This window comes from Crocodylus porosus, unplaced genomic scaffold, assembly GCF_001723895.1.
Source record: "Crocodylus porosus isolate Cpor-Errol unplaced genomic scaffold, CroPor_comp1, whole genome shotgun sequence".
Taxonomy (NCBI): domain Eukaryota; kingdom Metazoa; phylum Chordata; order Crocodylia; family Crocodylidae; genus Crocodylus; species Crocodylus porosus.
The window spans coordinates 252,948,325-252,959,974 of NW_017728886.1; the positions used below are offsets into that span (position 1 = coordinate 252,948,325).

An 11,650-nucleotide genomic window follows, 5' to 3' on the forward strand; every position below is an offset into this window, starting at 1 on the left:
TTGGGGGACTCCCTGTTCCCCCAAGCACTACCAGGAGTGACTAGAAATAACGGTCACAAGATGGCAGAGGGTAGAGTCAGGCTAGATATCAGGTGGCGCTACTTCACTGTCAGAATGAAGTAGGATAGGATCTGCTAGGATCTGGAACCAACTTCCAAGCGAAGTGGTGCTGGCTCCTACCCTGGGGGTCTTTAAGACGAGGCTAGACTAACACCTTGCTGGGGTCGTTTAACCCCTGTACTTTTTCCTGCCAAGGAAGGGGGTCAGACTTGATGATCTGCTCAGGTCCCTTCTGACCCTACCAACTATGAAACAAGCAGGAAATAAAAACATAACAAGTGCCCATGTACTCATCATAAACTAAATAATTCTGTACCATGGGCACTCAAAAGGTTTAATGCCTATGTGCTTACTTGCTGGCTCTCCAGCCCTTTAAAATGACTGGGATTCAATGCTTGCTTACATCTACAGTGAAATCAGCTTCTGGTGCAAGCTCTACAACCTTACAAAACTACCACATCTCAATTTCACCTCTACTCATGAGAAGCCTCAAGCAGCTGGGTGCAGCACTGTTCTTAGGAGTGTGGTATATTAATAAGAGCTGTAGGACACAGCATAGAAAAATGCATCTCCTCGTGATGTTGGAGGTAAGCCAGAATCCTGATCTTGTTCAAGGACAAAGTCTTATTCCTTCCAATCCGAGGGTGAGGGAGAGAAGAGGCATGCTTGCCATTCTTTTCTTCTACATCTCACTGCTTTGTATTTTCTTTCTTCCAAACGTGACAGGAAACAACTCTGTTCCTCTCTACTGTGCCTCCGATTCTGTGGACTAGCTAGGTAGCGCTACATCTCCCCACAAGGCAAAAAAAATGACAGCGTGAAGTTTTCCACAATTACAGTGAGCCTTGACTGTGCTATGTACTGGATATCTGGACGACTTCCTTGCTCTGCTCACTTCCACCCCTACCTTTGAAACTTGTGTCGTCCCTTCCCAGCCCTTCACTTTCTACCTGAAATAAAGTATGAACTCAAACGAATGTGTGACACAACAACTCTGAAACTTGGGACATCTCAAAACGCAGTGCAGATGGGTGTAGGGGGTTCAGGGAACAGTCTGACAGCATGCCCCAGGGTACAGTCATTACATTAACAATATTAAGAAAGACATTGCTTAAATGTTCAATCACCCAATCACGGCATTCATTATTACTTTAGATTCTGTGCAGACACTAATAGAAAGTGCTTTTTGTTACTCTTAAAAATAAAAAGTAGGATATATTACACTATACTGATTTTTTCTTTGCCAGATTTGTTTGCCTTAAAAAAAAAAAACAAAAAACAAAAAACCCACCACTCAAAATGCCCTGTATACATGCTTCTCCCCCAGGGAGAAGACAAGAGTACAACCTAGTTGCATGGTATCACACCATGCTGGAAAGCATTTGCATTATTCTGAGGATCATAGCACAAGAACCTCCATGTACTCTACCACACTTCATCCAACTGTCCAGGGACTGAGCCTGGATGGCTGTCAGAAACACTTGGAGTTCCTGTCAACCGGGGGGGGGAGCAAGCTAACCCATTTGGGTTTTAAGAAAAAGCATATGAAAAAAATGGTTATTTTCTGCAAGTGTACTCTGCCAGGTACTGCAGGTTGCTTGTGCTTCATTATGGAGAAGCAAGGTGACTGTGGAATGGAGGTGGCAAGGAAGGAAAGGGAAGAGACATGGTGCAAATACAACATTTTTTGAAAAAAATTAAATCAAAGTCAGCAAATTTATCATACACAGGGTAAACAAAAGCTAAGAGTTGTGAGACTCAGAGCTAGATAAAGCCCTTCCCTACACAGAGACACTATGGGTGCCTATACACATGCAGCAAGGCTGCTCCAACATGTTGCAATTACAGCGCAACAGAGCAGACTCGATTAAGCGTGGCAATTACCACACTCCAACAGATTCCAGTATCTTGTATATCAGGGTCTTTGTGCTGAACAATGGCCATGGCCATGAAGTTTACTTAGTTACCATTTTTCAGCGCAGAGACTGATACATGAGAAGCTCCAGGTGTTTTAATTAGAGTGACTCGCCCCACACTCCCAGAGCACATGTATAAAATGCCCTTTGTTTCAACATCAGATTCTCTCCCAGAAAAAGGTACAGGCAAAGGTCACTGACTCCACTGAGTGAAATCCTTTTTTGGAGGCTTTTTTTCTAGTTTCTTTTTTCCTTTCTCTTCTGTTAGATAAGATTCAAGAGCAATTTAAACCCTAAGATAAATTGGTTATGTGATCTTCCTCTAGAATATAGTTATTCATGAGCCTTGATACCACACTGATCAAGCAGGAAAGGCATAGATGACTATACTGCTTTGGCTACAAACACAAGCAGATCTGACCCAAGGAAACACAACCCTTAATTCTTTTTTGAGATTTGGTTTCATGAAATTTTACAGATATCATCATGCTGCACCAGTCACTTTACAATGTCAAGTTCTTAACACAAAGGACCAGATTAATTATTCCATTTCAGAAGCAAGCTCCCATCACTTATTAAAATCTGCAGATAAATCTTAGATTTAGTATCAGAATACCAACAGCAGCTTTTCAACAGTTTAAACAGCATGCAATAACTCTATAAAAGGTGTTCACGGTGCATATGACAGGAGAAAACATGGGGCAACGATCATTACAAGAGAATGTCCTCTAGCTCTGCAATGGTTTGCCAAGGAACCCCTTAAAAGTGAGACTCAATGAAGTAAGTATAGAGAATGTTACCTTTCTTTGCTTTCTTCTGTAGCTTCAGTGTGTCTGACGATTTCTTTTTTATCTCCTGTCGGGCTTTTTTATATTCTAAAAAAAACAGTCTGCATTTCAACATACTTGATATTTAGAAAGGTCTTTGATTTACCAAAAAGGCTACACCTGAATATATGAGACTACAAAAGTTTTAAAAAAAGGAATATTTGCTTTTTGATCAGTTTAGAAATCAGATTTGTATTTTGTAGTGCCTGTAGATTTGGTTTTACAAATCTGTTAGGCAAAAATAGCCTTCACAATGAACCACATATTTGGAAATAAACCAAGTATTCACAGAGCAACAGCTGGGTACAATACATAATGACAGTGCTCTCTTGATTTATGGCTTATCTGCTACCTGGCATGGAACGCAGACGGATTTTGACAGGCTTTTCAGAATATACCTTTGTTCAAAATTGAGTATCCCACAAACACAAAGATAGGTAAGTGATACTATATTAATGATGCTCTTGAAAGTCAGAGAAAGGATGGCCTGTCCTTCACACTGCAGAGAAGGATACTGAGATTCTGCCAAAGTATAGGTCACACTAGCCCCTCCTTTACATAAGTGGGGCAGATTTTTAGTTGCCCTCATTTAACAGAAGTATAGCCCCATGTGGACTAAAAATCCCAGTACATAATATTCTATCACAGTTTTGACACAATGAAGGTACCAGATATTATAATTAATAAAAGTGGATTTCATAATACATATAGCTCTTGTAACATACTCTTTTAATCATTACATTTCAAAGCACTCTACAAAGAAGGGATTACTGCCAAAATCGGACAGATGCGGATAAGGGGGAAAATGAGACGTGGGCTAGGCTCATGATATAGCTAGAAACTGAACACGGGCCTCCTGCACTCCACTGTGTAACACTGATCTCTACACATCAGAGATCTCCACCAGATAAGCCACCCCTTGCTTCCTCTCTCCTCCTTACTCTGCCCCAGGAACGTCTACTGTTACAAGGGTGAAGAACAAGGTGGATGAAGGACAGGGTGGAAATTCCTTTCAGAAAAACTGTTGGTCTTGTTTGGCCCCAGATATTAACTGGGCGATAAAAAGGCACTTCATCCCCAGGGACTAAGCATGTTGTTTCCATAATAGTCTCAGCTGCTCCCAGGGTCACCCTCTTAGCAATGATTTAAGTGGTTAGAGTACTATCAAGTCAGCAAGGACAGATTTGATTTGTTCAGACAGGCCTTGAATTTAATGCACGGTCAGCAGTCCCAATGTCTACGTTCTCTGTACAGGAACAGTTAACAGTACTATGTGCTTTCAAAACGGTCCTCCAACAGCAACCCCTAGCTCCTGCCGTGAGATCCCACCACTTGTGCTTTCTAATGGCAACATCACCCCACCAGTGAACAGCGCTTCAGTTAAGTGGGAGCTGTACAAGTTGGTCCTTCACTCCTCAGACAGATGTTTTTTCCAAGTTCTTTTTGAATAGGCATTTCTTACATCTCACAGCACATAATACTAAAAAAAGGAAGTGCTTTCCAGGACCACACAGCGAAGACACATGGCCAAGATGCAGCATAGCCTTAAAGGTAGCTTGAATATCCCACGGCTTTCCAGTGGTGGGTGGACATCCTCAGTAAAATATATAAGGAAGTATCACACAGCAAGGAGGCTGCTGAAGGAACCCCAACATGCAAACTTACATGAGAACATTTACTAAGATGCTGAAAATACCCTTTTTTTTTTTTTTAAACACAAAGTCTGAGGTCTGCAGAACCAAGCTTCAAATTTTAAGAATTTGTGGAGCTTGAGAATGAATTGGTTTATTATATTTTTTGCTTTGGAGTTAGAGGGCATTTATGTTAAAAACAGCAATTTTGTTTGGTTTCCCAGGATACTGAATGAAAGGGGAAGAGCCATAGCAGAAAATAATCTTATATACCACAACTTTATCCTATTATACTGATGTTCTTCCTCTGTAGCTACCTTTTGCATGGTCTTTATCCAGTTGATTGGCCACTTTCTTCCACTCTTCCATCTGTTCTTGAAGTGGGTTTATCAGACAGTCAATTAAAGCACTAATTTTGTTGAAAAAACACAAAGAGCAATCAAATCCTGCAGATGCCCTTATTTCTACAGACAGAGCCATGGTCAATATTGGAGTATTTTACTCTCTGCCGTGACAGTTGCTAACATGTAATGTAAATATCCAAACATAAGAGTGTTTAAGTATCTGATACAAGATTGGATGATTAACTATTTGATATATGGTGCAGTTCAAACCTCTTAGGTTAAATAGCAAGCTAACAAAACATGGGGCCAGTATAAAAATGCTGTATAAGAGAATTATCCAGAATGACCTGCACAAAGGTTCAGGATGGTAAATATAAATAACAGACCTTAACACAAAGCCAGCATATACAAGTACACTTTTCATTTGTCATATGAAGTTAGTACTTGTAGAACACTTTAGGACAGATGTCCAGGAGACTAGACATTTCTATTGATCAGAGAAGTACACGTATCCACAGAGCACAGACAATAGCAATGGAAACTCACATATCTACCCATCAATGGGCCTTAACCCTCACCTGCAGGGACCATGGTACTGAGGTAATTCAGACTCCATGCCCATTCACACCTAGCATCTCTCCTGAAAAAATTAAGGAAGCATGCTACTGTAGTGGTGGATTCTGTGATGCGATATGGGAACTGCCCAATACAGAAATGAATTGAGATTGATGTTTTTACAGACTACTGAACAACCTATTTTTGTTCACAGTGGACATGGAACAGACTCAAACCAGTGACCCACAAAGAAAAGTCTGAATATCTTTTTATCTCCAGAGTCATTTGCTCTCCCAAATGCATCCCTTAAAAAAAAAAAAAAAACACCTATATGGGTCATACAAACGAGAAATCATGATTCCCTCTTATCCTCAGGCAGAACAGACACTTTATTTCTATGGCAAATAGCATGCAAGGAAGCATTTGCCAATTTTCTCATAACAGATGTAGGTAGCATTGTTTTCCATCTGTCCTCTTTCTTCTTCTCTTTTTTAAACAAACTATGGGCAAAAATCTGCAGAAAAGGTCTACATATGAGACTTCATTTAGAATCTCCTATCCAAGTTAAGTTTCTGTATATTTAGGAAGGCAGCACAGCATTTGCCATTACTCTAGCTCAGTGAAGATGTTTAAGACTCGGCAACTCAAAGACTGGTCCCTTTCCATCACTGACTGACTGCTCACTGCTGAGCTACTGTGTTTAGTGATAGGAATTCCCAACATTTAAAGCAGCCTGAACTAGCAAGTCCAATTCTAAGACTGGGCAGCTAAATCTTGTGTTTCTTGATCTCTCTAAAGTCCAATTTGTTGGGGGAAAGAAAAGAAAGCCTGTTCCCAGTGGCATTAAGTCAGAGGTTAGCTGGAAACCAAAGCTGGTAAACAGCTTAATGTGCTCCTGAATGAAAGGGGGCTGCCTGACAAGTACTTTCTTTCTCTCTTTTTTTTTTTTTTTTTTACTGTGATCCAACAGCTCATGAAGAGCAATTTCCAAGCTTTGGGCCAGCTGTGTAATCACTCACCTTGAAAACTGCCTGAGTTTGGACTCTATACTTCTGTGCCTCATGCACATTCTGGTTAGGGCAGACCCGATTTCTCTGGTACCACCTGGAAACAAAATACAAAAAAAAAGTTAAGACTTCCCAAAGCATCTCAATGTTAAGCAGGTGGAATCTATTTAAAGCACATTTGAAGACTTGCTGAACACCTGTAAAAAAGAAACTGAATCAAATACCACATTGTAAAATTAAGTCTCCAGTGGACAATTAGGAAACTGGAGGAAGAAATTTCTTTTTGCTCACCAGTAGTCCAGAACTGGACTGCTAAGTAGTTCTCTCTCTAGAAACCTCCAGCGTGCCAAGAATGCTGTAAGGCTAAAAACTATTTAGGAGAAGAATCAGAATAGGATCTGATGTTGAAGAAGGAGATTGAAGGGTAAATATGAAAAGGAGCTATGCATAAAGGAGGAAGCATGATTTGGTGAGAGTTTAGAAAGATACCCAAAACAGTGAAATATCCTATGCAGGTCTCTGACCTACATTTCCTCTTTGCTAGACTAATCATTGCCTCCATTTGGGAGGATTTTGTTGCCTCAGGAAATTCTCTCCTCCAATACTGCCATGTATATAGAGCAGGCACATGCATGCACACCCACCCACATACTTAAAATCAGACTATGAATTCATCATGTCTCACAATGTTGCCAGAAGATGGCACTGTTTATTTGCTCTTAGACTATACTCTTAGTTATTAATTTCAGTTCCTCCCAATGACAATTACTCAATGACACAATTACATTTTTAGTACTTCTTCCTCCCCAAGTTCTCTTCTTCTAAAGCAATCATTCTTTTTGCCCTGTAATTTGATTAAATAAACACACACAAATACATACTATACTATTAGATATAAAAAATACACACACATACTGAAGTTTCCTAAATGAAGGCTTTTTATTTTGATTGAAAAAACAGATCATTTTCTTATTCCTTGTGTAAATATGGATTTTGCTAAAAATCAAAAAGACTTAAAGAGCTCAATATTGTCTATATTTCATTTTTTAAAAATCCATTTACAAACTAGAAATCTTCCAAATACCATGCTTTGACGTGAAACCATTATTTCAGGACTGATTTTTTAAAAATATTTTTTGATCCATAAACTGGTCTCGCAATGCAATTACAGATTTTTTTGGTCATAAAATGCTGTTCTTTGCTAGACGCTTTTTATATGCCGTTCCAAGCATATACTAAATTGAATTTATTCTTTAAACTTTAAAATAAAGAAACAGCAGTTTAAAATGCTACTCATACCAGGTTATAGTAGGAGGTAGGTGGCTGTAATTCAGCTAACAACTGTGCGTGAGCACAGTAACTGGAGGAGTCTGCAGACCAGAACAGTTCTTTGCAATGGCAGCAAATTAATCTTCTTTCTTTAACACAGCACTTCAGTCAAAAGCTGTTGTAAAGCCAGGTAAATCAAGAAGTACTGTGGATGAGTCAGATTAGAGCAGAACCAGTCCTGCTACAAAAGCTGTCATCCTTGCCAGCTAACAGGGTACTGCTCTTTTATCTCCTTTTGCCCCTAATCTAAAACAGAGAAGGAACTGCCAAGTCATCAAGAAGTGAGCAAAGAAACTCACTCACTTCTTAATAGATGCAGATCTCCTCTGGGAGACCGGCTTGCTGGGAAACAAATGCTAGAAGACTCCCTTGTTACTGATGAGGCTACTTATCAATCAAGACCAAAATAATTCCAGGTCACTCAGTGATGGGGAAAATTAGCAAGAACAAGTACTCCTAAGATTTAACAGTAAATTGTTATGCCTCCCTAAAACAGACAACAGGAAAACAAGGAAGGACCATTTAAGAAGTATAAATGAGCTACCCAGCACAATATGAAATAAGAATCCGTCAAATGGGAAAAAGGGAGGAGTTCCAGCAAAGCAAGCCACTAAAATCTGTAAGAAAGGAGTATGATTCAGATGCTCAAAACCAAAAACACATTATGCACATGCAACAACAATATGTAAAGAGAGTATGCAAGTGCCAGCACATCTGAATGACCAAAAAAACCCAAGGATAAATTGAGTTTTGATTCCTTATAGCAAAACCCATTTGGAGATTTGAAAAAAAAAAAGAGAGAAAAATCCAGACACACACACACATGCACGCACATTATTTATTTATTGTACAAAAACATTTTCTGGGGAGAGGAATAAGTTCCTCCACCTCCACATGTGAAAGGCATTTTGGGGGGCTGAGGGTTCCATTTTTTTAAATTTCTCTTTCCTATCTTCCAAATTTCATGTTGGTGTGAAGCACCTAATGGACATGATGATATCTAAAAGTCTGGTTCCAATAGGAGAAACATCAGGTGCTAAATTCTTCCTGTGAATGCGAACTATTTAAAAAATAAAGAAAAATTAAGACAATCTACGGTGCTATTATACCTGTTAGGAGACTAGGGCCAGGTACAGACATTACACTTTTACCAGTGTTAAGTGATTAGAAACCCATCCATACCCATAACAAACCAGAAGTTCAACGCACAACCGATTTATACCTGCAACAGAACAGAGCACGGTGCACAGACTGGTCTAAAATTGGCAGAACCCCGTCTAAGATTTGCCCCGCCAAAGGGTGAACATGTGTTGTGTTCACTACTGATCTGAACGATGCTGCTTACAGAAAACCATGCAACTTAGTTCAATTCCGTCTCAGGTGTTTCGAATGTCTGTACCTAGCCTAAGTCTAAAACAGTTATAAAATCCCCCAGAAGGGTCAGTCAGTGGTGATACCCGAGAAGCAGGACTAATACATGAAAGTAACTGTAACCAAGTTCCCAATGATTAGTGAAGAAGTTTAAGTTAATTAAAATCTAGAAAACTGTGAGCAAGCAGAGCAACGTGGTACTGTGTAATGCCAGCTAGATTGTCTTATCTTTCATTACTCAGTGTCAAACTAAGCAGTTGGTCAACCTAAATAAGTTGCTGTGAAAGCTGTCGATCAACACTGCAAAATTAGGTATTAATACTTAGGAAAATTTCTAAAACAATGCAAGTTTCTGACTCAACTTACTTACAGTTGAAAGAAGGGCTAGGAAACAAGCAACTGACAAAAACTTGCAAAGCAACAAGAAAGGATTTGCAAAGACTTGGTTTCTTTATAACCCTTCAAGATCAAGTGTACCACAGAAAGAAAAGTGTTTTTAGATGTGAGGCACAGCAGAATATCATCAGTTAGTCTGATGATCCTGCAAATGAGACATTTGCAGTGCCAAAGCCGTCATCACAACCTAGCTGCAGTGACATCTTAAGCCCTAGAGATCCAGGATTTCCAGTCGCTCTTCATCTTCATTCAAAAGCAACATGACCAGGACCATTTTTAAAAAGTTTCATGCAGCAACTTGCCACTAATAATTACAGTGCTGTTTGATACAGACGGTGGGAAGCTTTGTTCTGTTGCTCAAAGCCTTCTCGTGCAGACTGCTGCCATCTCACAACACAACCGGCAGCTAATGGACACACAGTCAATCAGCCCATAGAGGGGGGCAGGTGGCAAACATGCACTGAAAGCTGTTCTGTGTGAGCAAGCTTTTGCTGCTGCAATAAAAAGGAACTGGGCTCTGTTCAAAGCATATTGTTACAATGAGGTCATTGTGCATTTCACATTCCCATTTAAAAGCTAACGTTACTGAAGTCTAATTAAGTGCATGAGATAGAACTACTGGAAAAAAGCAACAGACTTTAAATTTTGGCACATGCTTGATCAGAAGAATCAGAGCACCATGTAAAAGTGTTCATAAACTACTATCAAGGTGAGAAGGCACACAATACTTCTAGAATAGCTCCAAGGGAGGCTGGGAATGCCAAAACGGGAATAACTTCATGATACCTTTCATGTCTCATCTCAATGGATTTCCCTAGAACAACACTCAGTAGGCAGACTATAAAGCCACTTGTTAAAATCCTAAAGGGAGAATTAGGCCAAGACTGCTGATCTGAAATCAGTGCCTTTTTCCTATACGTATTGCTAAGGCTTCTTTCCCACATTTTACTCATACCCAGGACTTAAGGAAACAGTCCGAAGAGCAAATGAACTGCTGTTGGCATGGATCAGATTTTACCAGCTGCTAGATATTTAAGGAATGATAACTTCATCCTTTGGAAGAGGAAAAAAGTGAAAGCCTCTCATATCTTCAGCACCACTTCAAAATTACCCCACACTACATTAGTAACATACTTGTATTTTTCTTTCCAATACAGGGGGCACTCAGTGTGAGCAGACAGTCTCAGCTGACAATGTATTGATGTCAAGGCTGGGGCGGGGAGGCCAGGACACACCAGCAGGATGTCACTGCAGCACCTGCAGTGACATTAGCACTGCATTTGGGAAGTTGCAACTGGTTCGTCTCAACATCAATTAAAAAGGTACCCGGGCATAGGCTGGAAGATTATCTTAAAGACAGGTGCCAGGCAGAAGGAGGCCTCTTCAAATCACTGGATCTTAGTGAAGATGATTAAATGCTGTCATGTTTTTAGAAATGTTATGATTTTTAACTTTCAGCTTCCAAGACAGCAGACACAGATCGGGAAGCAGAAGCAACACCAGCTTTAGACTTTCACCAATTCAGTGTCTTGCCCATGCAAAGATGGGCAGAGACCACTAGCTACTTGGCTCATAGCAGTATTTCCCAATTTCACATAGCACCAAGGTCTTCCACCACCAGCAGCTCCTCAGAGCAGATGCTGAGCCCTGTATGTGGGAGGTCAGCTTTACAAACAGTGCTCAAGGGATGTGTAGAAGTTCATGTATTAAACATGCAATCTAATCCTTTGAAGCACAAAGCAGGAGCACTATAAGTCCTTATGGGAAAGCAGTTTCTCATTTCAAGAAGAGGTAGTTTTAAGGAAACTGAGATGAAATCCCAGGACAACGAAGTCTATGCACAGTCAAGCACAGGGAGGTGCACTGGAGCTCCCAACGCTAACCCAACTAAACCAGAAGGCACCCCTCCCTAAAAGCCAATATCAAAGATCAATACTGTATCTACCACAGAGCCTCTCCACTGAGATGGGCCCTATGAGTGGTCAGCCACAACGTGAAAACCCGTTCATTAGGGAACTGAACACTATCAGTTTTGTTCAAAGCAGCAACCAGAAAGGAGCCGGCTTTTGGTTGCTCTCAAATCCAGTAGGATGGAGCTCAGAAGTTAGGAGGTAAGACTGTTGCAGTAGTCCCAAGCACTCCTGCAACTTGTAAATGGTCAAACCAATTAAAAACCCATGCTGTAAAAACATTCTGTATAAAAAAAAAAAAAAA

General features: G+C 40.2%; 1 protein-coding gene across 12 annotated transcripts in view; it reads right to left on the reverse strand.

Annotated features, from left to right (window-relative positions):
* Positions 1 to 11,650, reverse strand: part of MTSS1 (MTSS1, I-BAR domain containing) — a 164,560-nt gene that overhangs the window by 40,317 nt on the left and 112,593 nt on the right. For all 12 annotated transcript variants that reach the window (XM_019552658.1, XM_019552647.1, XM_019552661.1 and 9 more), the window contains exons 4-6: positions 6,353 to 6,437; positions 4,752 to 4,843; positions 2,777 to 2,851 (exon numbers count right to left, since the gene is read on the reverse strand). In XM_019552658.1, coding sequence (XP_019408203.1) covers positions 2,777 to 2,851; positions 4,752 to 4,843; positions 6,353 to 6,437 — 252 coding nt within the window. The remainder of the gene's footprint in view (positions 1 to 2,776; positions 2,852 to 4,751; positions 4,844 to 6,352; positions 6,438 to 11,650) is intronic.